Below are 27,091 nucleotides of genomic sequence, written 5' to 3'. Positions count from 1 at the left end.
AAATTCACACACGCATACACAGACCCATCTCTCTTTCCAGTGTTTTTTTTTTTTTACGGTGAAGCCATAGCTTCTCCAGAGAGAATATTGAAGTATCCTAAACGGTGCTTTTTGTACAGCACAGACTATTGGTCACAAGCGATTCATGACACATTTTACCTTTTCACCTGACAGGAACACAGAATAAAAATGCATTAAACTATACTTTTTTTTTGTTTTGTTTTTGCACACGCAGACTTTAGATTTGCGAATTATAATCAGAAACTTCCTTCTATTTACCAAATAGTTAATGGACTGATTGACTCTTTTGTGTAGATATCCAGTATATACACACACACGTTATATGCACACTTTAACATGTCCAGTGCACACACTGTTTCCTCTCCGCTTCTGCCATTTGCATCTAACGTTGTGGACTTCTGTGGGGATAATGAAACTGGTGTGTCTGGATGGAAGAGGGGACAGCATGGACTGTGTTGTAGCCGGTTGCTTTGTAGCATGTTCCACTCGCTGAGCGCTACTTCTACATGTAGCCGACCGATCAGTGCGACTTCAGAGGCTGAGATGTACTCCCTTCTCCGCGCGTGTATGTAAGTAAACGTTTTCCGTGCGTGTGTAAATGAGTTCTGATTAAATTTGCAAAAAGCCGTCTTTAAAATAAAAAAAATACTTAAACATTTTACAAAAACAAAAAAAACAATGTTTTTATTTCCACATTTTTATTTCCAGTCTGTTTTTGTATTTATTATTACAGTGTGTGTGTTTAGTTTTCACACCATCTGCTCTGTGAGCTTTAACTGACACCTGTAAATAAGAAAAATAAAAAGCGGAATATTAATGAAAAACAAAACTAAAAAAAAAATAACTTGTACCCTCTTGCAGAAAATGAGAGCAATAAACGATGCTGTTTGGAACTCGCAGCATTATGTTTCATAAAAACATCGGTGTCACTGTGTCTTCTTTGTACCTGCCTCAACACCATCGTCTGGTCACTGAGCCACAGTGGGCGGTGCTCGTACGCCCACGGAGCTACTGACAGGCTCGGGTCACTAGTACAACACTGATGGGACATTATCACGGGTTCACATGACGTTATACCCAAAACACAGGAAAGGCAGAAGGTGCATATAACATTGTTGCACCTATGTAATCGTGTTGTCATGATGTCGTGTTCCTACACGACCCAGCCCTGTTCTCTGAAGGCTACAACACTGGTGTGTTCGTTAGTACAATCACCATGGATGTGGGGGGGGAACAGGGACATTAACATTAATTGGGATTAACAGCATCAGATAATCACAACAGGTTGGGTCAATTACCATAGAAAACACACAACAATACAATCAAATAAATAATCCACTGACATGTTAAAAAAAAAACTACGGAAGACATTCTGCTTTGATTTAAAGGGAAAACGGTGGAGTTAATAATCTCGTCCTGGTCTGACATTCAACACAATCATTCTCGCTATTAGTGTTGCATCCCGATTTCAGGATGGTCCCATTTTGGCGAAGGAAGTACCAGACATTTTCTAACTAGTCGTATTTGCAACAGCACACCAAAAACACAGTGAAGAAGTCATTCTTTTAAAAACTTTTAAATAATCAAGTATCTAAAACAATGGAAGAGGACTTGGTCCAAGAGTACTGAGTTTGTTTTTAGCAGCCAAGTTAAATGGAGTTAGGAGTTATACGTAGTTAACCGCTGAGGTCAGTGTAAACAGCTGGTGTTGTACTGGAAGGATGCCATCTGCACACGACCCCGTAACCTCTTGACCTCCAGGTCGCGGAAGTAGTCCTCGTCATCGTTCTGGATGATGATCTTCTGTAGCTCGCCGATCTCCCGCTCCATCTTGGAACGGAGTTCTCTCTTCATCTTCTGAAGGGCCTGAGGAGAACACACACACACAGTGAGAACACATGGAATCTATTGGATCAGAACCATTTCTTTCGAGAGAAACGCTGGGTAATTAAGAATGCCGATTGTCGTCTTCAGGGATGTTTACCTTCTCCTGCGCCTTCTTCCGCACTTGAATCTCCTGCCGTTCTTGAGCGAGAGTTTCCGCCAGCAACGAAAACTGAAACACAAATGTTTGTAAGTCGAGCGTAGCCCTCACCTACCTGGGCACGTGTGTATACGGTATGTGTGTGTGTCCATCCTACCTGGTCCTTGTAGTAGTTCTCCATAGACTGGATCTGGTCTCGGTGGCGTCTGTGGTGCTCCTGACGTTGCTCCTTGGCGTATGCCCTCTGCTCCCTGAGGCGAGCCTTCTGCAAGTCCAGCCCCTCCTCAAACACCTGCTTGAACATCTGGACCGCAACCACAACCGACCGTCACGCAACCTTCACACACCACCAGGACGGGCAGAGAACGTCACACAACCCCCCCCTCACGATGACCCAGCACGGCAGGCAGTCTCACCCGCTCCTCCTTGGTGCGCGCCCTCATCATGCGGGCACGGTGCTGGACGTGGTAGTCGTTGTGGTACTTCTTGGCGCGGGCGATCTGCTGCCTCTGGTCTCTCAGCTGGCTCCGGGCCGACTTCTGCTGCTGGATTCGCTCCTTGAAGTCCCTCTGGAGGCGGGAGGAACACAGGCTCGGAGGAGGGGACTAAGCGTGCGTGCGTGTTTGAGAGGGACATCAGTGTGTAAAAGACATGAGGTATCAGACTGTGAAAGAGGTATCGGGGAATTCGAATTCCCCGATACCGGGAGAGGGGAAAGGGGGGGTGAGAGGGCTCACCAGGCGTCGGTTGTGCTCCTGCTCCTTGTGGATGATCTCCACCAGCAGGTCGTGTCTCCTCTGCGCCTCCTCCACCTGGGGGAACCACACCCAGCCCAACACTATGAGCATGCCTCCTTCACCTCCACACACACACACCTTAAAGCCCCGCTGAAACACCTTTTAACATCTTACCGGAGAACACAGAGTATGATGGTACCACTCAAAGAGCGCGTGTCTGTCTAATATTCACAAACACAGTAATAAGAAGTCTACAAACTCCCAGTGTTATATCATTCATAAACAATCTTCTAAACGACCCTCAGTCTTTTCCTCCTGGGTTGTGTTCCGTTCCGAGTGTGGCTGAGAGAGTGGCGCCCCCTACCTGGCTGGTGAGCTTACTGCGGGGCGCCCGGGGGGCCTCCGCCAGGGAGTGCAGGCGCTCCACCTGGCCCAGCTGCTGCTCCCACATGCGGCCCAGGGCGTGGGGGGAGAGGTGCAGGTGGGGCAGCTCCTCCAGGAGCTGGGGCAGGAGGTCGTTGTCCTGCACCTTCACTGGGGGGTGGAGGGAGGGAGGGGAAAAAGAGGGAGAAGAGTGTTCAGCTGCTTTCTTGACGTAGCACAGGGTTAAGGGGTGAGGGGGGTGGGGTGAGGGGGTCTTACTTGGAGCGGCTCTTCTCATGTTCTCCTGACGCCTGCGGCCAGGAGTGAGGCTGGACCGCGTCCTTGGCGAGCGTTGTTGGGGCGTCGTCAGTCTGGCTGGTTTGGGGGTCCGGGGGGGGACGTCCCTCAGTATGGCCTCCCTGTACTCCCGCTCCTAGACACACACACACACACACACGCTAGTTTAAAGACCAGCATGGGAATCAGTTTGATGTTTCCATGTTCATCCTAGATTGACTTGTACGGGGTCCTCAAATGGCCTACTCATTCTACTGGCGCAGAACACCGATTTCACATGGCACAGTGTCTCACAACTTCCTGTCACATGGCACAGTGTCTCATGGCTTCCTGTCACATGGTACAGTGTCTCACGGCCTCCTGTCACATGGCACAGTGTCTCACGGCTTCCTGTCACATGGTACAGTGTCTCACGGCTTCCTGTCACTTGGCACAGTGTCTCACGGCTTCCTGTCACATGGTACAGTGTCTCACCGCTTCCTGCGCCCTCAGCCTCTCCTTGGTGATGTTGAGGCGTTCCCTCTCCTCGTACCGCTTCAGCTCCTCCTCATACGCCTTCTCCACCAGCTGAGGAGGGGAGGGGGGAAGGAGAAAGAGAGATAGAGGGAAGAGATAGGGAGCGTGGTGGAATAATAACCCAACACGTATATCGAGACAGAGGGAGGACAGAGAGACAAAGAAAGAAAGATAGAGGGAAGAGACAGAGGAAGGAAGAGGAAAAGGGAGAGCGAGATGGGGGGGGGGGGGGGGGGGAAAGAGAGACCATGTCATGAGAGACCGCGCGTCTCATGCAGAACACTGAGACTACAACACCCGTGTGTTCCAGAACCTGCGTGGCTCCAGCGTGGGCGCCGAGGCTCACCTGGGTGTGCGAGTCCTGGCTCCGCCTCTGCCGGAGCTCCCGCCGGCGGGAGGAAGCGGCGGGCGTGCGCCTCCGCGCGCTGGAGCTCTCCGTCTCCCTGGCGACGCCCTCGAGCTGACCCTGCAGGGAGCGCCGGCACCGAGGAGGGGAGGGGGAGAGGGAGCGCGTGCGGGGGGCTGGGGGGGCGCGGCGAGCGCCTGGGAGGGAACGGGTTGGAGAGGGGTCGGGGTGAGGACGCTGGCTCTCTGTGGTTGTGTGTGAGGATGAGTCTGTGGTCAAGTGGTGTGTGTGTGTGTGTACCTTTGGGTCTCTGTGGGTCTCTCCTGCGACACTCCATGACACTGTCGCTGTGGTGAGACTCCTTGTCCTCCTCTCTGACCTCACCCGACTCTCCACTCTCACCCAGGGCTCTCTTCAACATCTGGATCCACACACACACACACACATTTACATTTACATTTAGTCATTTAGCAGACGCTCTTATCCAGAGCGACTTACAGTAAGTACAGGGACATTCCCCCGAGGCAAGTAGGGTGAAGTGCCTTGCCCAAGGACACAACGTCAGTTGGCATGATCGGGAATCGAACTGGCAACCTTCGGATTACTAGTCCGACTCCCTCACCGCTCAGCCACCTGACTCAGCCACCTGACTCACCTCACACACACACAGGAAACAATCCTTCTGTGATTGATAGAAAATGATGAATCTCTCTCTCTCTCTCACACACATATATACATCTACGGAAAACACTGTACAAATGGCTCTTGCACGTTGCTATGCTATGACACGGCTAGCAAGCCTCTTGTGCGCCCGACGCCCTCTCACACACCTCGTCCAGCTCCTCCAGCCGCCGGGACAGTTTCTCAGACATGTGGTGCAACTCCTGCTCGGCCTTTCTGTTCTTCTGTGTGCGCCAGGAGCCAGGCTCGACACACTCTGCTAGCCTGTTACCACTGCACAGGCAGGGAGGGGGTGGGGGGGGGGGGGGGGAAGAGGGAGAGAAAAGGGGAGGGAGGGGTGGGTAAGTAATTAAAGTGAGGGAAAAACAAAAGGACAACAAACAAACAGTCCGACTGACACCCCGAGAGGAAACAGTCATTACAGAGGCGAAACACCAGAAACACGAAACACAACAAAATCACGAAACACAACAAAATCACGAAACACAACAAAATCCAGAAACACGCCAAAGGACCCTGAGGACATAACAGCTCCAACAGCTTCGCCACTCCTACCCGAGCCCCGTCCTCTCCCTGCGAGAGCGGCCTCCCCGCTGCCCGCGTGCCGCCAGGCCCCGCTCCTCCTCCTCCCCCTCCTCCTCCTGGTCTTCGTCCTCCCCCTCCTCCTCCTCCGTGTCCGGAGGCGGGGAGCCCTCCGTCTCCTCCTGCAGGCTGAGGAAGAGCACGTCCGGCTGGGTGCGGAACAGGACCCTCCGGGGCCCTGGGCCGGCCCGCTAGGAGGCAGGAACACAACGTCAGTAAGGAGGCCCCCCCCAACACGAGAACACGACAATAACTGTACGAGCTGGTTATACAAAGTACATGTCCTCTAGACGTGATTACGGAGTGGTGACCGGGCAGAATTCTAGTCTACATTTACTGATTAAGCGTTCACAATGTTTACAATCCTAAATATGAATTTGTGTATCACATTTATCTAGGATTTACAATGAGGGTAAAGACGCGCGCGCGTGTGTGTGTATATTCAGTCCTCACCTCCAGCTGCTCCATGTCCTCCTCTGCTCTCGATGCAGACTTCAAACTCTCCACTGAAGAAAAAGAAAAAAAAAACATCACACTTTTTAAAAACACACGCAATTTCTCTATATAAACTTGCCATTGGCTACACAACCAAGTCGTTGGGCTGTGTGTATGAGTGTGTGTGTGTGTGTGTGTGTGTACTCACCAGGAGAGTGATTGGAGGCAGGGGACTGTAACCCATTGGTAACAACTGTGTCAGCCACTACCCTGGGGCACTGAGAGACAGAGAGAGCATTCATTATGTAGAGGGCTGGTTTGGCCCAGACAAAGACCACAGAGACACAGAGAGAGGCCTCCTTGTTTATTAGGCGAGGGGGAGAAAACACTGGAGAACCGTCTCATGAAAGAGCAGAGCCTGAAAGAGTTCCACTTTGTGTGTGTGTGTGCGTGTGTGTGTGTGTGTGTGTCCGGCTTCATCTCGCGCTCGGTTTGTGTGTCACGGGGAGGTGTGTGTTCCCGCAGTGTAACTCTGGCTGGTCCCCTGGGTCACTCTAATGAGGGAGGAGGAGGAGGAGGAGGAGGGGGGGAGGCCTTGGTGGTGACGAGGGGGGTCTGAACGTGAACGTCTGGGTCACGGTGACCGGGTGGACACGATTTTGGTTGGTGAACCCACTGAACTCATTTGGAAAGTGTGCCACCCCCTCTAGTGCATGTCACGTTTTCGATGTCCAGATAAGAGATCCAAACACTTGCGTCGTCCACGTCGGGGTTCCATGGTTCGACTCCGCGTTAACACCCGTAGGGAGCAGGACTCAGGTTGTTAGAGAATAACAAACAGATGTTGCGTCTTGAAAACGTGTCTCGGCTTGCCACTGCATGCAGGCTACCCCGAGTTAAAACGCTTCACTGGCCAAAAACAGTTGGAGAAATGACTGAATGAATGTTTTTACGAGTCAGTCTATGAGTCAACACATAGTCGTCCTTCCTGATGGCGTTTTGCGTTTCAGAGAAAACAGGAAGGGAAAGCGACTACCCTGAGCGGTCTCTCTGACTCCGGTGTCTCTGACTCTAAGCTTAGCTGCTGTAGAAAGACATTGCATCAGCCTTATGATCGGTCAGACTGTCTGAGTGTCAGCTTGTGTTTATAGCTGTGTATATAATACACAGTCTGAAATAGGAGACGGTTCGAACATACCTCGGTAGTAACAGGGACTGCATCCTCTTCGGCGTGCCCGTGAAAGAGGCCATTGGCGAGGGGGGACTGGCTAGGCGAGCGGGGGGCTCTCTCGGGCCTGTGGGGGGTGGTCTGGTAGGGGGGCTGGAGGGGGATGGCTGAGCGCAGGGGCTCCCTCAGGAGGGTGGCCTGGGGGTCCGGGGAGCCCGGGGCCGCCGCGGGCTGGGAGGGAGCTTCTCCTGTTGGAGAACGGGCGCGGAGAGGGAGAGACGGGGTTAGATCAGGGCTTTGGAGGCTCATCAATATTTCACGAGAACGTAACACGCCACCGACAAGGCCAAAGGAAATTGTTCAGGCATCCGAATCCTTTCCTTTCTTTCTAGTCTAAGCTTAGTTAAGCATCGCTATCCTCCTCGTTAGCTTAGTCTGGCCGTGGAGTGGCAGACTATTATTGTGTCGCCACGCCAACAAGGAGCTTTCAATGAGGCGGAATATACAGCCTATTGTCGAAGACGGTCATTAACATGTAATGTAGCGTGTGAGAGAGAGTAAGAGTGAGAGAGAGTGAGTGAGTGAGTGGAGAGACGGAAAGAGAACGGAAAGTGATGAGGAATAAAGGGTTAGAATAACTGGGGGGAAAAAAGGTGACATAATCACAATTCTTTTTTTTCCTTTTCTACTTTTCTTCTTCTTTGCAAAGCTTCCGCAAGAGGAAAACTAACCCTATACCGCATCATAAAGGAGCCTGACATTCCGCAGAGCGAGAGAAAGAAAGATCGAAGGATCGACTGGAAAAACGAGAAAATCTGCATTTCGCATCGAGGACCCGTCTGATTAGCCCGACGGCGGGGGGGCGGTTCCGCCATTTCGCGGTCAGTGTCATCAGCTGACAGAAGTGAGAGGTGGAGGGGGGGGGCTCACCTTCTTGTTTGGCCGTGAACGTGCGGGCGGAGTCTCCCAGCTGAATGAGCTCATTGGTCGAGCCGATCTCCTCCGCGTTCCAGGAGTGGAGGGAATGTTTGCTCGACTGGACGGCAGACCTGCGAGACAGGAAGAGACATCCGGTTAGATACGCACCATCAACACAGAGACAGACAAGAGAGGCACCGTGATACCAAGTGAAGCATTCCTGAAGCATTCCCCTTTGCAAAACTGGCCGGTGGACATCCTGGTGCGGCATCCATTTGCATAACCTGTTACCTGTGAGTCATTCACTCTGTGTTTACTTTGAGCGAAGCACGGGCTGTGGCCAGCCTGTGGATGAGGTCATGCGATAAGACACTTGCGTCAGTGATTGCTTAGCGCCTCACCTGTTAACACTGTACTGTAAACAACGCAGAGCAACCGGGTCTGTCAATAGGATGTACAGGACGGCCACGCTCTGTCACAGGACAGCTCAGTGTTGAGGGACTATACCAGTGTGCCAATACTTTACCGAGGGGTATCCTGACTGTTCAGTAACCAAAAACACGAGCTAAAAAAAAACGTGATACTCGTCCACGAATTAACTGTCCAACCAATTGTCCCTGTGTGGGGAGAGTTGGCCGGCATACAGAGCGGGTCCATGGGTAAGGGGAGGGGAGACACTCACTGTATACTGGAAGACTGGGACCCTCTCTCCAACATGGCCTCGTTCTCCTGGTTCTCGGCCGGGGGCGCCCGGGGGAGTTCCTCCACGGGAGCACCGTTGGGTTCTGCGGAGGGGGGAGGGGGGACGGCGAGGGGGGGGGGTTAAGGGGTCGGTTAGGAGTCAAAATGACGTCGAGAGTGAGATGTTGACAGGATGTCAAAATGAATAAACGGAGATGACCTTCTGCCTGCCTTTAATCAGTACATGTGAGGTTGCCCAAAGGTCAGAAGGCTGTCTTGTCCCAAACCAAATCACAGAGCAGAACAGGCAACAGCGGCCATTGTTATAAACAAGGGCACACACACACACACTCAGGCAACTCGGCGTGCCAAAAGCAGAAGTGACTGACCTTTTACAAAAGTGAAAATGATGCTAAACCATTAACTGGAAGGGGTTTTTCCAACAAGCACATATCCTGGCAACCCCAAACCTTTCAAAACAACTTTATAGTTAAACCTAATCATGAACACTTAACATTACTAGTAATTCTTTTCAGATGCGATTGTTACTCCTAGACCTAAACTAAGTGTTTCCCTCAAGCTTGTTTCAGTTTGCATCGTTTGAAGGGACTGGCAGTTAGTCGATACAGTCTAATTGGCGTTTGGCAATGGACAGTGGGGTACCACAGACACACAGGCATGCAGAGCTGGGCCAGATGAATGGGGCCCAGAGCCCCCAGTGATCCCACAGCCAAACTGGGTTTAAGGGGCCATTATGTCCACTTGATGTGTGCGGATGACCTCACCTAAACACGGCCTCGGTTGGAGAGAAGGGGAGAAACCGCTACTGTTCAACATGGGAGACTGGGCAGAAAGTTTGAGAACACCAGCCCGCGATATAGTGAAAGTGTCTCTCGATGGCTGGATGGAAACATATCCTTTTGTTTCGGTCTAATTAAATAACTCATCTTCTATAGACAGGTTTTTACTCTTCTTAGTTGTACTAAAATAGCTTGGATGGTTGCAAATGTGTTGGGAAAAGATGTCTACCTCCATTTTGTGACTCCTCCTCGCTTATCTGCTCTGTGAGGTACTCCAACAGACCATCAAAGATCTCCAGAAGGTTCTTGACTGATTCTTTGTCGCCCCTGACGATGTTTTCACCTGGAGAGACGACGACAACATCTTATCGGGTGGACAGGCCATGCAGTACATTTGTAATATCAGAAAACCACCAGAAATTTACTTTTACAGAAGCAAGGCTTCTTCCCTTCTTTTTATAGTGTATTTGAAGAAAACAATAAGTCTGTGTATATTTGGAATAAGGCCGTTTCTTTGTAAACACAACTCCTGAGATGATCATTAACACCCATTTAGCTTCAGTTCCTCAGGGTATAACTGAATGGAGTCACTTGACTTGCTTTCATCTTCACAATGATTAATGGCTGAGATGTCAGAAAACAAAGTAGTAGTTAGGCGTCCATCACCAGTAAAGGGTGAGGGGCTATAGTCGGGAAGCTGCCTACCTGTGATGTGGGACAGGCTGATTTGAAGATAGTCCAGGGCCAGGGAGTCGATTACTGACTGGATATTGTGGATGTCATCCTCCTGACTCCCAGGGGCAGCGATGTAATCTGTCCACACGTACACACACACACACAGTTACGAAAGACTTCCCTGTGCACTTCAGCCACACTTTCACACAAGCTCTCATTGACCAGAGCAGTCCTGTGCTGGCATGTTTGATGACCCTAAAGCAGAAGACTGCTGGGACATTCTTGAAATTCTGAGCATATTCATGTAAATGTTTTTCCTACTAAAGCTAACACATAGTTCTTGTTGCCAACAAAATTGTTTTGTTGATATACAAGAGGCGTTTGAGGCCCCAACAATACTCGAGATTAATGCTAAACACAAACTGTAGGGGACAATGGAAACTTTCGTCAGTATTAAAAAACTTACCCGGGACTTTCTCTCCCAAGATGGCTTCATACAACGCTACAAAAACACTGGCATCACAGTCAGTCACCTTCCTCAGCCTTAAGTTTATGTGACACTTGCTGAGGAGATCATTTGCCACGTCCACCCAATCTATGGAAGATAGATGATACGTGATATGATTACAATGTACGCTATTCTTGTGTGCTTCCTACGTGTACTTTGGTGTATCAAGATGCATCTCTTTCAAGTCAACAACCATGGCATTGCAATGTTTTCAAAGCTTCTGTTAGGAAGACGTAACGTCCCGAACACTAAGTACCTAACAACCATCACCGATTGATTGTTTACATCATGCTCACAGCAGCGGTTAGGCAGAGGGAGTGTGCGCGGGGATTGATAGCGGGAGCAATGAGCGTATTGTGCTTCCAGTACTACTGGCTACAGCACAGTTGGCAAACTACGTTGACTTTAGCTGGCAGTACTTTTTGTTAGCGTTCCACATGGAACTTGCAAAAACGTGATAATTCGCGAAGTCACTTAAGAACAATGAGGTTGTTAACACAATCCATAATGACAGCAAGTCTTTCTCTAGTACTAGTTGTACAGTTAGGCTAGCTACCTGATGAGTACAGTAACATGTTGCCGTGGCTAATGGTGAACTCGCCAGACCATCTACTAGAAAACTTTACCAAGCTAGTTTGATTCATTCCAACTAAGCTATTGAAGCAAGCATAATTTAAAATACTGTAGCTGATGGAAGTCAAAATGGGCCCAACAAAGACAGGAAAGGCGATTTCACTGGCTAGCTATCTAGCTTGGCTAACGTTGGCTGTTGCTTACCTCTGTCTTCTTCTTGGGTGCCCATGAAACAGCTGTCGACAAGAACAAGCTGAAAAAACGTATCCGATCTAATTGCTGAACAATTTCGGTTGCTACCAGATTTCACAGACTATTGCTAGCAACTGTAGCTAGACACGATAGCTAGCTAGTTTTGGTAGTTCTCATATAAGATGTCTAGTCACAGTTGACTAGTCACAGTTGACTGCTCATCAGAGGAACTACGAGTACTGGAGCTTACCTAGCCAGAGATTATTCGAATGCAACAGCTTTTTGATTGGATGAAAACGGACTCTTTGTTTCCGGAAGCACCATGTGACGACCAGTCGTAAAAAAGTGGTGATTTTCAACTTGAATATACTAACCCTGACAGTTATAAACCGTGAACTTTAATTACATTACTGCCACTGAAATCATCAAACTATTTTCTGGGGAAGTTGCTTGAGGCAGGTCGATTTGTTGCTAAATGACGTTGTGATTACATCGTACATTTGAACGGTCTTTGTCGATGATACATTTTTCTGTATCGCTTTGTAACTTCAACAAAAATGTTGGCATTTCCATTTATTGCACATTTTGTTTCTCTTTATCGACACAGGCACATTTGATGTAAGATCCCTAAGTCTGCATCCATTCAGAGATCATATACATCGTTATAAAATCCACCCCTATATATCAAGGCGAGTCAAGTAGGAAGTAAACATTGACATTTGGTAAGCCGGATATCATTCAAGTTTTAAGAACCATAATTAAAAATTCCCCATTCCTCCCAAAGCTACAGAAATCCATAAATAATAACTCCATAATTCTTAATGGAGTATATCCATGCAGTGGATTTGTACAACATTTGTACAAGATTTGATATTGATATCAATATGCATATGCCAATTTATTTTTTAATTTTGCATTTGTGATAAATGAATGATCAGTGGATTCAATATTTTGTGTTGTGAATATGCAGATACTTTCTGATTGATATTCATGACTTTTTTTCCAAAGGTTCCGCACCTTTTAAAAAAAGACATTGTTTACGGTCTTGAATATGTTCCGGTTAATAATCCTTATTCTGGGGAAAATGTATATACACAAATCAAAGTAGGCTACAAGAAAGTGAAACCTAGATTCTGTGCATTTCATAACAAATTCCTGTCTTATACAAAAGCCCTTAAATTGATGAAAAATGGAAATGCAACTCTTTAGTATTGTAGTTTACAAGGGTGTGATTTAACAACAAAAAAGCCCTAACTTATTAATATATTGTAGTGGTCTTTCCTTAACGTTTGATTCATTATTTTCGTGCCTGATCCTGAGGTCATCATATTAAGATGTATCGTTGTTCCCATGTCGTTTATGACAGACATTTGGAAAGCTGTTAAGAGGGTGACAGCTGGATTCAGGTGCCTGGAAAAAAAGTTAAACAAATTGGTACATCAGGTATTCATTAAACAACTATTGCTACTTTCCACTAGAACGTGAAGGGATAATCGGATTATACGGCCAACCGGCTGAGCATGTCAAGTTGTATTGCTCGCAGTGTATTCAAGGCCACATGTGTATGTAATTATGGAATGCTGTGTTCATGTAGATAGCAAATCTAATTATATAGGTGTTGCCGTTTACTGACGCCAGTTGGTCAAAGTAGTACAAAGTGCTCTGCGATGGCTAAATCTTGACAGCCAGGAGAGCTTTATTGCAGAGAGATCTGTGAAAAGAGTCATTAAATGGAGCTCCTCAGAACCATGTGACTGTTGAATTTCACAGAGGGGGCTACAGTAACTTTATCAATATTACAAATACAGCTAGAGCACAAAAGAGGATATGGGGGAAGGTTTTGCAAACAGAAGATGTGAATGAGATTCTGTAATCCTTCTGGTAAGCTGTACCATAGGGTCAGTGAATATAAATAACTTACTATGGTATCAGCTTTGTAGTTACAATCCATGTGCATCATACCATATGACAATGAGTTGACATGCACTGCATGCTTTTAAGGGTACACTGGAGGGGAAGGGCACAGGAGAAGACAAGCACGGCAGAGCAGACCTGTAGCAGGATAGAGAAAGTAGGATATTGATATTAAAAAAATCATGTATATTGACAAGTAAAGTGTCTGATTCAGCCATGATATATTTAACACAACTAGATGTGGAATACCCTGCCCCTCTAGTCAATCACACTTCCAACTAAACATGTTCTCCTCTCTGGCAGTGCATTTGATGTAAAGATTATTATTCATTGGTAAACAGTTAAAGCTGATCTATAGGAAGACCTTCTTTTCTTGTCTTTTAATACATAAGAGGTGCAGGCCCTAACAGAATCTGTACATGAAGAATCAGCACCTACAATTTGAGTCCTACGCTCAACCCTTCCTGGGTGGGTGTATCAAAAGGGGGCAACCCATCTGCACCCACTTACATTTACATTTAGTCATTTAGCAGACGCACTTATGTGCAAAATATGCTAAAGGAAAGGTACATTAACCCAAAAGCTAGCAGAAGGTGTAAGATGTTTAGCGGGTAAAACACAGGTAACTGATGCCAAAGATGCCAAAATCAACCTAGAAGATAAATCCAGAACATTCCAATAAGAGGTAAAACTAAAGGGAATGTCAACAGTTCCCAAAAGTACCTCCCAACAGTCCAAGTCCAAAACAAAATACAGAAAACCCCAACACAAGATCTCAAGACACACTTCCTAATTGGCTCTGAAAGAACAACCAACCAAGGCTGGTCCTGGCACTTGAAACACTGAAGCAAAGAACTGAAGAACATGGTGACTGAAGTTCACATGCAGGGAGCAGGAAACAAGTCACAGCTGAAAACAATATGACATCATAACAGATGAAGAAACTAACAATCAGGGACCTCTAGTGGCCAAAACAAGTCCATGACCTTGACAATTAAGGCTGTCCAAGATAAATGTATTTTATCATATCTTTTATTTTATGGTTGGAGTTCTTCTTACGAATTACTTTAACTGAAGGTTAGACTTCAGAAATCCTACCAATTTGTTTGTGTGAAGGATCTGACTGCAGCGGAAGTTGTACATGATGCATCTGCGACTGAGGGTTAGGTAGATGTCTCTGGTGTATCGTGTTACACATCAAACCCTGAGTCGGATGTAACACACACAGGAGACGATGCTGAGAACTATTTCATCAGAAATGAACTGTGCTACGAAAGGAGAGAGGGAGTTGGGGTGAGGTCTGGGGGAGGGGGTTCAGAGAGGGTGAGGTCTGGGGGGAGGGGGTTCAGAGAGGGTGAGGTCTGGGGGGAGGGGGTTCAGAGAGGGTGAGGTCTGGGGGAGGGGGTTCAGAGAGGGGGTGTCTGTGCTGGCATGGCTGGGTGACCAGGTGGCTCGGGGGAAGGGAACAGAGCAGCACAACACCTGGTCTGAGACCAGCAGAGGGACCAGAACTACTGGTCTGAGACCAGCAGAGGGAGCAGAACACCTGGTCTGAGACCAGAAGAGGGACCAGAACACCTGGTCTGAGACCACCAGAGGGAGCAGAACACCTGGTCTGAGACCAGCAGAGGGAGCAGAACACCTGTTCTGAGACCAGCAGAGGGAGCAGAACACCTGTTCTGAGACCAGCAGAGGGAGCCGGCCCTGAGGGTTGGTGATAGATTAGAGAGGGGGGAGGGAGAGAGGGGGTATTCAGGTGACTGGGAGCAGCTTTGGTAACACAATGACAACATGGTTCCTGGCGAGTCTTGTGAGAGGTGCAGTACCAAGATCCACCAGCTGGGGAGGTGGTTTGTCCGGTCACCTGACCAGGGCCTGTGTAGTGGTTATGCATGTATTTATTTATGGTTCAATTGGGGCATTTAGAGAATCCAGATCCGACAGGCCGCTCCTCCCAACCACCCACTCCAGGTTTCTGTCATTGCCCACGTTGTGTATTTGTACTTATTGTACATCATTTAGGTTAACAGTGGTTGTTTTGAAATGTGGCAAATAAATAACAGTGACTGATGTGCTTTGCCTCTGACCTTCCTTCTACCAGATATCCATGGTAACCATGTCTTTACGAGTTGATCGGTAGAAATGAAAACGTCAACTGTCACGATCATTGAAAACGTCACACCACACCTACAAATACCTATTATGCACACTCAAACATAAAACAGATTCCTAACAGAGACACACCATTATACCCACCTGACAAAGCACTTTTTATACACAACCATGACTGTGGATATGGTAGCACAACTTTTGGTCAAAATAACTGCAATCAAGTGCTTCCCATCAATAAGCCCCCTGCACTTCTGCACTGGTCTCCTTTACTACCCTCTTTTATTGAGCGGTGACGGTGCGAGTTGAAACTGCCGTACCTTATGGAGGTCACAAGGAGATGTGTGGAAACCAAAACACGTTTTACTTTCAACAGTTTTCTAGAAGAAATAGCAAATTCTTAGAAAAGCCAATATTTTAACTACAACTGTAACTCTATTTCTAAGAAGAAGACGGGTTAGTTCAGGGAATCCTCTTTCAGAAGAGTAATGAAGAAATAAGATACGGTAAGTGTCTCATCATTTCCAGTAAAAGAGAAGTGTTAGAAGTGTGTCACACTACTGTACAAATCCTGTTTCCGGACAAAGTAAACAGGGGATAGGACCAGGGCCATGCACAGTACATGTATTGTGGTTGTCACACTTGTTTTTCAGGGCACAGTCTTACCACATCTGAGAATGTTTTTTTTGTGGATGACTGTTTGGTCATTTACAAGAAAAACCTCCTCAGTGCACCAGACAGCATAACTGTCCACAGGTCAGGGTCCTGCTACTGAAGGGTCAAATTCCACATAACGAATGAACATAACTCATTCTGTCGGACTGCATGATTCTGAGGGTTGATGGTGTGTAAATACTCAATAATGTGAATAAGGGAAATATGTACATTAATATGCTTTGCTGTATTGAATTGTATTTTCAAAAATGTAAATATTTTAAATCTTTAGCTTCACATATTGCAGAGTTTGAATTAAAACACAGCAAAGAACATGTAAAAAAATGCATAACCCCCTCCCCCCCAAAAAAACTAACAAAAATCACTTGGGTGTGTGAACAGCAGAGCAGAGATTAAAGAAGATGTACTCAGTCAAAGAAAGTGTACTCACTTTTCCAAAGAAGTGTCAAAGTTTAGTGGCTCATCTGTAAAGCGTGTGCAGCCTTACTGCAGGGGCCTGGGTTTGAATCAGGCCCAGACCATTTCCTGCATATCCTATTCCCCTCTCCTCCTCGTTTCCTGTCACTCTTCACTGTCTATCTCAATAAAGTAATTCCCCGAAAAATACATATATTTTTTTTAATAAAGAAGTGTCCAAGTTTCATCAGGGTTCAAACAGGTCAAGAGTTTTTGATGATGGCTCGTAATATCCTGTGTCGTTTCCTCATATTTGGTGGGTTAGTGGCATATAAAAGGGTTGAGAACTCACTGCCTTAAGAAATAACAAAAGCTCTCAAGAAATCTGAACAGCAATGGCTGGTGAGTAATTTACTCAACATTTCATAAATGTCATTTATTATTAATATTATTTCATAATCATATGCATTTGTGAGAGAGAATTCCCAATGTCATAACTGTTGTCAGTGTCCAGACCACTCAAACCAGTTCCAAATAATGCAGTTTATATCTATTAGGACTGTACTCAAGTTCTTAATACTGTGTTTCAATGGTACAAGACACTGTACAAGAGATGTAATCAGACAATTCAGTGTTCAACTACATAAAATATATATAGACGTTAGTAGAAAAATGTGTGGTTAGCTACATTAAGGATGCAAATTGCTTAACTCACAGAACTCAAGTTGGTGTTTTCACGGAGAACCTCTTTTGACCTTGTCAATTATTTACTTCTCTCCCTCAGACATCCATGTCAAGAAAAGTCTTTATGATGATCTCTGGAACGACAGCTTTGACATCGTTCAGATGATTCTGAAAGCGGACTTCCTGCAGGGCATGGCAAGCGTCAGGCTCTCAGCCGAGCGCTTCATGACCTTCAACCTGCAGGATATCTACTATTTAGTGAAGGTGACCGAAATGCTGGCGGAGATGAAGGGCAAACCTCAGACACCACCTGACCTCAAGACATTCTTTGAGAAAAAATATAACAGTTACCAGAGCTTTGCTGCTTCTGTTCTGAAGAAGTATTGCCTCAAGGTAAGCCTATCGGGTTTAGGAAACGGCGTTGTGCTGGAAACATTCAAGCCTGTGGTTTAGTATTTCCTTTGATAACAAAATAAAGAGCTGTCATAATGCGGACAGGCACAGATTTGGTCCTGTACAAGGTCTTCACACGCGTGACGTAGTACAGGTCATATTCATAGCTGTAGAATCCCTGTGTAGAAGAAGGAACCCAACAAGAATTGTATCATTATTCAACCATTACTTTCACCCTTACCTCTGCAGGACGCATCCAGCATCATTCCTGGCCTGGCAATGTCCAGCTACTTGCAAACCTACAGGGAGGCAATGAAGTTGGACCCCATCTACTTTGTTGTGGCCATGCTGCCTTGTGTGAGTCTGTGGCCATACCTGGCCCAACACCTGGACATCAAGAAGAACACGGCTTACTACGAATGGAAAGATGAAAACATGCACGGCGACCCAAGAAAGGTGTACCAACCCCTGCTGGACAAGTACGCCTGCAGCATCAACCGGGAAACAGCCACGGCTCTCTTCAGAAAGCAAATGAGCCACGAGCAGGAATTCTTTATGGCATCCGTCACAGCTAGTCCTGCTAATGCGTTACTCAGTGTGTGTCGGTCAACTGTGGATCATAGACACATTTTCATGCCATTCTCTTACTAGTAACTTTGATGTGATCCTGTCAGGTAGGTAGTGCATCACACTCCATGGATACAGTGATGTACAAAAGTTGTAGTTTGATCTGAAAATAAAGAGCTAATGACTATGACTTTGTGTCGATTTGAAGAATGAATGTATCATAGGTTTGTTTGGCTCTAGGTAACTAATGTAGACTTAGAACAAAACTGGTCAAATGTCACAGTCTCTATACTGTAAATGTCAGAAGAATCCCAAAACATTGTAGTACATGACATCTGTAAAATTTGGCATCCACTTTTATTTTGATTGGCAGTGTTATCCTAAAAGCAGTGCCCTCATTGCACACATATAAAAAGACGAGAAAAAAACAAGTTGGAAATCGTGTGACTGTAAAAAGCAGCCAAAAAGGTCGACATTTCGCAACAGCCTAGAACAACACCACATGACTGTGTAACACTTTCAATCACAACCTTAAGGAGAACTAAGACGGTTATCGCACAAGAAATGATTGTACTTCACAGCGGCCATATTTGTTTTTGATTCACGTTTTCTGGCGTCCACTGTACATGTTCACCAAACCGATACTTTCACAAGTTAACCAAACCTATTCTTTCACCCTACTAGGCACCTGCCCTCCCACTCACTCGATTATAAACTCTCATTAATTCATGCGGCACCAACATTTCCCTCCGTGGACAATAAAGATTGAATGAATTGAACGTTAGTAGCTTAAGTTTACCACAAAGAAAATCATACTTGGATATTTGTTTCTATTTTGTAAATCTCTCAAAATTGTGGGGCACTGTAGTTTCCTATGTCACACAAAACACAACAACTATTCACATCTTTTCTGTCAAAACGTGGGGAAGGAGAACATGACTGCTATTAGTTTTGTCTGTCGTATTACAACTGACTTCGATAACATGACAAAACGAGTATGTTTTTCTTCTCTCCAACACGTTTCAGACATCCAGGACGCAGGGAGAAAATGAAGGGCAGAGCAGGGGATACTTCAGGCAATATGAATCAATTAATTAACAATATGAATCAATTAATTAACAATATGAATCAATTAATTAACAATATTAATCAGAAACTGGCAGAGGGTCAAGTCACGCCAAGTAGCTATTTTTGTCTGGAGGTTTACCACTTAGTGTTACTCTACATTGTGCAATCCAGCAAGTGATTTATGCAGCAGGACATGTCCCCAGTCTCTTCTCAGATGGGGATGAGTGGGGTAAAGATTGCCCAAGGATATCCCAGATGTGTGGAAACCAAAACACGTTTTACTTTCAACAGTTTTCTAGAAGAAATAGCAAATTCTTAGAAAAAAGCCAATATTTTAACTACAACTGTAACTCTATTTCTAAGAAGAAGACGGGTTAGTTCAGGGAATCCTCTTTCAGAAGAGTAATGAAGAAATAAAATACTGTAAGTTTCCAGTAGAAGTGTTAGAAGTGAGTTACACTACTGCACAGATCCTGGTTCCAGAATGTCAACAGGGGGTAGGACCAGAGGCGTGATTGATGTGGCGTCACAGAAAGGATCAGGGCACTAGTCAATAAGGAAGCTCCGGAGAGAAAATACATGCAAAACCGGTCCACACAAAAGACTGTGCCCTGTTCCCACAGCTGTGTGTGATCTTTTCACATCTGATAATGTTTCAAAATAACATTGGTGTTTGAACAGTAGATCAGAGATTAAAGGTGCTGAATGTAGATGACGCTTTTCCAAAGAACGGCTTGTAATTTAAGTTTCCTCATATTTGGTGGGTTAGTGGCATATAAAAGGGTTGAGAACTCACTGCCTTAAGAAATAACAAAAGCTCTCAAGAAATCTGAACAGCAATGGCTGGTGAGTAATTTACTCAACATTTCATAAATGTCATTTATTATTAATATTATTTAATAATAATATGCATTTGTGAGAGAGAATTCCCAATGTCATAACTGTTGTCAGTGTCCAGACCACTCAAACCAGTTCCTAATAATGCAGTTTATATCTATTAGGACTGTATTCAAGTTCTTAATACTGTGTTTCAATGGTACAAGACACTGTACAAGAGATGTAATCAGACAATTCAGTGTTTAACTATATAAAATATATATAGACGTTTGTAGAAAAATGTGTGGTTAGCTACATTAAGGATGCAAATTGCTTAACTCACAGAACTCAAGTTGGTGTTTTCACGGAGAACCTCTTTTGACCTTGTCAATTATCTACTTCTCTCCCTCAGACATCCATGTCAAGAAAAGTCTTTATGATGTTCTCTGGAACGACAGCTTTGACATTGTTCAGATGATTCTGAAAGCGGACTTCCTACAGGGCATGGCAAGCGTCAGGCTCTCAGCCGAGCGCTTCATGACCTTCAACCTGCAGGATATCTACTATTTAGTGAAGGTGACCGAGATGCTGGCGGAGATGAAGGGCAAACCTCAGACACCACCTGACCTCAAGACATTCTTTGAGAAAAAATATAACAGTTACCAGAGCTTTGCTGCTTCTGTTCTGGAGAAGTATTGCCTCAAGGTAAGCCTATCGGGTTTAGGAAACGGCGTTGTGCTGGAAACATTCAAGCCTGTGGTTTAGTATTTCCTTTGATAACAAAATAAAGAGCTGTCATAATGCGGACAGGCACAGATTTGGTCCTGTACAAGGTCTTCACACGCGTGACGTAGTACAGGTCATATTCATAGCTGTAGAATCCCTGTGTAGAAGAAGGAACCCAACAAGAATTGTATCATTATTCAACCATTACTTTCACCCTTACCTCTGCAGGATGCATCCAGCATCATTCCTGGCCTGGCAATGTCCAGCTACTTGCAAACCTACAGGGAGGCAATGAAGTTGGACCCCATCTACTTTGTTGTGGCCATGCTGCCTTGTGTGAGTCTGTGGCCATACCTGGCCCAACACCTGGACATCAAGAAGAACACGGCTTACTACGAATGGAAAGATGAAAACATGCACGGCGACCCAAGAAAGGTGTACCAACCCCTGCTGGACAAGTACGCCTGCAGCATCAACCGGGAAACAGCCACGGCTCTCTTCAGAAAGCAAATGAGCCACGAGCAGGAATTCTTTATGGCATCCGTCACAGCTAGTCCTGCTAATGCGTTACTCAGTGTGTGTCGGTCAACTGTGGATCATAGACACATTTTCATGCCATTCTCTTACTAGTAACTTTGATGTGATCCTGTCAGGTAGGTAGTGCATCACACTCCATGGATACAGTGATGTACAAAAGTTGTAGTTTGATCTGAAAATAAAGAGCTAATGACTATGACTTTGTGTCGATTTGAAGAATGAATGTATCATAGGTTTGTTTGGCTCTAGGTAACTAATGTAGACTTAGAACAAAACTGGTCAAATGTCACAGTCTCTATACTGTAAATGTCAGAAGAATCCCAAAACATTGTAGTACATGACATCTGTAAAATTTGGCATCCACTTTTATTTTGATTGGCAGTGTTATCCTAAAAGCAGTGCCCTCATTGCACACATATAAAAAGACGAGAAAAAAACAAGTTGGAAATCGTGTGACTGTAAAAAGCAGCCAAAAAGGTCGACATTTCGCAACAGCCTAGAACAACACCACATGACTGTGTAACACTTTCAATCACAACCTTAAGGAGAACTAAGACGGTTATCGCTCAAGAAATGATTGTACTTCACAGCGGCCATATTTGTTTTTGATTCACGTTTTCTGGCGTCCACTGTACATGTTCACCAAACCGATACTTTCACAAGTTAACCAAACCTATTCTTTCACCCTACTAGGCACCTGCCCTCCCACTCACTCGATTATAAACTCTCATTAATTCATGCGGCACCAACATTTCCCTCCGTGGACAATAAAGATTGAATGAATTGAACGTTAGTAGCTTAAGTTTACCACAAAGAAAATCATACTTGGATATTTGTTTCTATTTTGTAAATCTCTCAAAATTCTGGGGCACTGTAGTTCCCTATGTCACACAAAACACAACAACTATTCACATCTTTTCAGTCAAAACGTGGGGAAGGAGAACACGACTGCTATTAGTTTTGTCTGTCGTATTACAACTGACTTCGATAACATGACAAAACGATTATCTGTTTTTCTTCTCTCCAACACGTTTCAGACATCCAGGACGCAGGGAGAAAATGAAGGGCAGAGCAGGGGATACTTCAGGCAATATGAATCAATTAATTAACAATATGAATCAATTAATTAACAATATGAATCAATTAATTAACAATATGAATCAATTAATTAACAATATTAATCAGAAACTGGCAGAGGGTCAAGTCACGCCAACTATTTTTGTCTGGAGGTTTACCACTTAGTGTTACTCTACATTGTGCAATCCAGCAAGTGATTTATGCAGCAGGACATGTCCCCAGTCTCTTCTCAGATGGGGATGAGTGGGGTAAAGATTGCCCAAGGATATCCCAGAAAGCCTTGTGGGAGAACTGCCAGAGATCGCACAGCATTTTTTTCCATTGAGAAGGTCACTGACAGTAAACAGAAACAGGAGAAAACACAACAACAACCCGAAAAACCATCTCGACAAGTCCAAAACACAGACGTCAGGGCGAAGCTTGTTAAGGATAAGGCCAAAGGCTAAACAACAGAACCAAAGTTAAAGAGGAAGCTTAGAGTACGACAGGCTACACACCCCACGCAATAGTAAACCAACCTACAAAGGTCAAAGGTCAAAATAAAGCTATTAAGATGCTGACAGGGAAGGCATGGAGTAACGACATATCATCACTTTGTAAGCTTGTATTCTTCTCTCGTTTCTTTTAGTTGATTCGATTTTTTTACACAGTCGACCCTGTGATTAGAAAAATTGCATTCTAGTAAAGAGCCCTGTGCTTTTAAAGAGACATTCAAGGCCATATGTCTGCCGCACGTCTGTGCCATTTGTTGCTCAACCAATCACCGACCCAGGTAGCAAATGTCTCGACAACTATTGGCTGTGGCAGCAGTGTTTAGGTTGAGGCTGGGAGGCGGGGCCACCATTTACCCTATCAGAGTCCTTCTTGCACTTTATCAACATAATATTGCACATATGGTCTGGAAGAAGGGGACAGCAGGAGAATTCGAACTGAAATCAACCACAAAAACTAAACTACATGAGCAAATCCGTAGCTAGCGCCCGTCGCCTAAAGGTGAGTGCAGTGTTATTCGTTCATCTCAGTATTTCTATATCCTTCACTATTTTCACAAGTTTGGCCAGGCCCTCTGGCCTGCAAGGCAGACAGACTCACTTTTTGTTTTAAGCTCAAATACACCGTCAACTCCAGGTGCTCTGCTTTACATTCCCTCACACGGCCTACCGGTATCTGCTTAACCTGGCTGGTCTGTTAGTCTGGAAGCAGCTAGGTCAACGTGAGATGGTGAGGTGCATTTGATTCGCCCCTCTGTGCAGCAGCGCGGGGGATCCGACGGGGTGGGCCTCAGTTGGTTTCGTATGTGGACAGCAGGGCGGCGTCCACGGGCTCCATGCAGGAGGGACAGGTGAAGGAGCGCATCAGCCAGGCGTCGATGCAGTCCACGTGGTAGATGTGCAGGCAGGGCAGGAACCTGATGGGGTCGCCGTACTCAAAGTCCATCATGCAGATCACACACCTGCAGGGAGGGATGGGACACTGGTGAATATCAGGCCTTGAGCTGACAATTGCCCACACAGAAAGAGACACCAATAACCCCCAACACACACACACACACACACACCTGTGTCCAGTCAAAATGGATCCATTGGACCCCAGCCAATCAAAACTTTGAGACGCCTCTCCACTGGATCCCGTGTCGACACAACTTTCACAAAACTCTGTGCCCACAATCAGATTAGCGGACCGCTCGCTCCCCCTCCAGACTCACTCTTTGACTTTCTTGTCCGAGGGTTCTGATCCGGGATCAAAGATGCCCCTGGGGAGGTGCTGGATGAGGCCGATGCGCTGGGCGATGCGGACCTGCTCCTCCTCAGTCAGCTGGGTGGCCAGGCGGGTCTGACTGGGGGTTGGGTGGTACACTGGGACCTGGGCACGCTCCTGTGGGTGCAGAGGGTCACAAGGCAACAAACACGATCAAGACCTCAACCAGAGCTGTATGGGGCATCTCAAATGGAATGAGTGAATTGTGACATTAAGAACAATACAGAATTTGTCTTGAATTGAATCATCTTATGAACATCCCAGCCGGGTAGATACTATGATGAACAACTACAGGAATCACCATCGGAATTAAATACATAACATACAGCGAATAAACGTGATGTTCACAGCTTATGTCGTCGGCATTTTTGTGAAATATGCAAATTTCGTAATTTAAGGAAGATGAATCCTCATAGATTATTTAATTCATGTCCGCCGCTTACATATCACCTGGTAAGGCGGCGGCGGCTCTCCTGGTAAACTGGCGTCCGATTCGTTCAAAAGAGAAAGGTCATCGGCACCTTGCGAAGACAGACAGTTCCCCATTGAAGTGGACCTCGCAAAACCCCACTTCGACCAGACTGGATAGGATTATGCCACTTCGTTTATAAAGGATTAACTAGTTTGCTGTCATCCAATTAAGTTCCCAAAACTCTTAATATTCTAGCTAGGCTAGCACGCAGCTAGCTCAGTAGCTTGTTGGCTATGTTGCAAGGAATCCACAGAAGAGTCGAAACAAAAAAAATGTTTTTGTGCAACTTAGTTATAAATGTATATATATATAGTTTATCCACCTAATTCTACTACTTCTAATAACACAATGAATGACACTAGACTGTCATTTACATTCGACAACGTTTTTGTAAAAACCCTTTAGCAACTCCCATCTCTGGCTTGTATTGTAAACAAGACCCTTACAGGATGTTACGCTTTCTGTTTTCAACAATTTCCGCTTCCTGCTACAACCTAGCAGTGCTGCCTTTGTTAAGACGTCGTATATCGTCAGGTTGGCCAAAAAGTATCTTTCTAAAAATCAAGATTTATATATATATATATAAATATATATATAAATGTATAGAACTTTGTGAAGGATCAATATTGTGTGCGATTTGGGTAACATTGGACATTTGAAGCTGGGAAGCCTAAGTTCTGCGGGCAGATCTGGCTCTGCTCTGAGGTTTTTTAACTCTGGATATGATCATTTAACTTTTAAGACATCATTTTCTATTAACCCCTGTGTGTAAGGTGACCACCTGTCCCGCTTTGCGTTGTGTCGCACAGCATTTTCACCCCTTGTCCCGCACGTCGCGTATTGAAAATGCTGTGCGATACAACGCAAAGCGGGACAGGTGGTCACCCTACCTGTATGTAATCTTGTCTACAGGGGAAGCTACGTTGATGGTGTGCAGTCGTAGCCTTGACTGACAAAACAGTTGACAAGAAGTCTAAATCTGTGACTATGGATGAGGTAACGGTACGTTTAAAATTTTTTATTTTGTATTTTTTTTTAATTATATATGGATCAATGACAAATCATTGTTATACCATGGACATATTATCTCTGGACCATCAAAGTGACAAGCTTTGGTCTCTTCCAACTTTTCAGAATGCACCTCCACCTCCTCCTCCACCACTTCCACCTCCCCAACTGTCACTCAAACATGGCTCCAATACCTCCACCCCACCATGCCCAGGCCAGGCAGCCATCCCATTTGCTCCACATGAGAGTGAATACCCAGTCCAGGAAACCAACCCTACAGCAGGGGCACTTCCCGGCACATGGGACGAGGTACACATCTACATCCTCTCTTTTTCCGCAAAAGACCACTTCACTAATGAAATAACTTCTACTTTTATCACCAGTAAATTAATTGGCCCGTCCAGCCAATACAGTAATGCTGATGTGTGCAAACTTGTATTTCTGCTGTGTGCAGCTTTTCACTTCTTTTCAAATTCTGTTGTTATGGTACAGCTCACTCCAGACGACGAGCAAGCCATTCGCAACGTAAGAGGACAGCGTCATGCATGCCGCTATCTAGAACTTTATACTTTGATACAGAAAACTTTACATTTAGTGCCTCTGAATTATTCTTTTTTCTTCTTCTTTCAGTTAATGGCATTCCTAGGACATCCTAGGGACGTGGTACATCAGGTCTACATGGCCTGCAACAAAAACACAGAAGCTGTTGCTAACTTTCTGCTGGACCCATGAGGGAGCATTTCCAGCCCAATTGCCTGTGATCAACACTGTCCGCCCTCTATCATTTAAGTTGTGATTTGAGCATTTTCGCAATTGGAAAGAGCTTTAAAAAAAGGGTGAAAGCATTAGTTAGTTGCTACAAGTAAATAGGCTGAATATACAAGCATATGGGCAGTCGTTTGCTAACCTTGTTCCCTGATTCCTCCAGCCCTTTAACCACTAAGCCCCGTAGCCTGCCTTAGTAATAAAAATGAATGCACGTTTGCACTTAAAGAAAAGGTTGTTTCGATCAATGGTCACTTGAGGAATAGCTCCCACTGCATGTATGTTGAAGTATTGTTACTTGGTCAGATAGGGCCGTAGCGATTAGCACCAAAGCGCCTCTTTTATGTTATCCATTTTCAATAAACCTGGCAGTTTGAACCACTGGTTCACGACAAGTTATTTTGTGAAGTTTTGCTATGGCTAGGTTACAGTGTAATGTGTGCCCTGTAGTTTTTGGAGCTGGTTCCTTGACACACAAGTCTCGTCTCTCATCACAACAGAAAGAGACGACACAGCTGAATGCTACAGTCAAGAACATCCTTTTTATTCAATCAGACGCTGCGTTTCTCAAACTGTGTTTTTCTTCTTATGGAAAAGAAACTGTAATTAACACATGCATTTCACCTAGAGCTCTCGAGGGGTGTTCTCA

At 45.5% G+C, this 27,091-nt stretch overlaps 4 protein-coding genes and 1 long non-coding RNA gene across 8 annotated transcripts; 3 read left to right on the top strand and 2 right to left on the bottom strand.

Moving 5' to 3' along the window:
• Positions 1-700: 700 nt before the first annotated feature.
• Positions 701-11,860, bottom strand: LOC136965391 (centrosomal protein of 95 kDa-like). The gene is made up of 21 exons (XM_067259526.1): positions 11,490-11,860; positions 10,671-10,799; positions 10,235-10,342; positions 9,759-9,872; positions 8,731-8,833; positions 8,061-8,179; positions 7,161-7,378; positions 6,171-6,240; positions 5,981-6,033; positions 5,501-5,718; positions 5,095-5,218; positions 4,565-4,685; positions 4,265-4,461; positions 3,877-3,969; positions 3,385-3,538; positions 3,107-3,276; positions 2,743-2,817; positions 2,422-2,574; positions 2,163-2,309; positions 2,006-2,077; positions 701-1,887 (listed from the first exon to the last, which is right to left on the bottom strand). The coding sequence occupies exons 1-21, from the start codon at positions 11,512-11,514 to the stop codon at positions 1,711-1,713; spliced, it is 2,640 nt and encodes an 879-aa protein (XP_067115627.1). The 5' UTR covers positions 11,515-11,860; the 3' UTR covers positions 701-1,710.
• Positions 11,861-16,895: 5,035 nt separating this feature from the next.
• LOC136965525 (uncharacterized) lies at positions 16,896-18,404 on the top strand. Its single transcript, XM_067259703.1, has 3 exons — positions 16,896-16,973; positions 17,356-17,648; positions 17,898-18,404. Exons 1-3 carry the CDS (start codon positions 16,967-16,969, stop codon positions 18,297-18,299), a joined length of 702 nt encoding a protein of 233 aa, XP_067115804.1. The 5' UTR covers positions 16,896-16,966; the 3' UTR covers positions 18,300-18,404.
• Positions 18,405-20,122: 1,718 nt separating this feature from the next.
• LOC136965646 (uncharacterized) lies at positions 20,123-21,547 on the top strand. Its single transcript, XM_067259830.1, has 3 exons — positions 20,123-20,129; positions 20,512-20,804; positions 21,054-21,547. Exons 1-3 carry the CDS (start codon positions 20,123-20,125, stop codon positions 21,453-21,455), a joined length of 702 nt encoding a protein of 233 aa, XP_067115931.1. The 3' UTR covers positions 21,456-21,547.
• Positions 21,548-21,709: 162 nt separating this feature from the next.
• rnf11a (ring finger protein 11a) lies at positions 21,710-25,110 on the bottom strand. Its single transcript, XM_067258792.1, has 3 exons — positions 24,648-25,110; positions 24,145-24,314; positions 21,710-23,892 (listed from the first exon to the last, which is right to left on the bottom strand). The coding sequence occupies exons 1-3, from the start codon at positions 24,741-24,743 to the stop codon at positions 23,721-23,723; spliced, it is 438 nt and encodes a 145-aa protein (XP_067114893.1). The 5' UTR covers positions 24,744-25,110; the 3' UTR covers positions 21,710-23,720.
• A 31-nt stretch (positions 25,111-25,141) lies between these two features.
• Positions 25,142-26,820, top strand: LOC136964852 (uncharacterized). Of its 4 annotated transcripts, none has more exons than XR_010879265.1 (5): positions 25,142-25,203; positions 25,582-25,671; positions 25,804-25,986; positions 26,170-26,202; positions 26,308-26,820. It is a non-coding gene; the product is annotated as an uncharacterized lncRNA (long non-coding RNA). The 4 variants fall into 4 exon arrangements; XR_010879268.1 differs by having other exon boundaries at positions 25,192-25,215; XR_010879266.1 differs by lacking the exon at positions 25,142-25,203 and adding an exon at positions 25,244-25,374.
• The last annotated feature ends 271 nt before the right edge of the window (positions 26,821-27,091 follow it).

Source organism: Osmerus mordax, chromosome 21 (genome assembly GCF_038355195.1).
Source record: "Osmerus mordax isolate fOsmMor3 chromosome 21, fOsmMor3.pri, whole genome shotgun sequence".
Classification (NCBI taxonomy): Eukaryota; Metazoa; Chordata; class Actinopteri; order Osmeriformes; family Osmeridae; genus Osmerus; species Osmerus mordax.
This window is presented reverse-complemented; position numbering and strand designations above follow the sequence as displayed.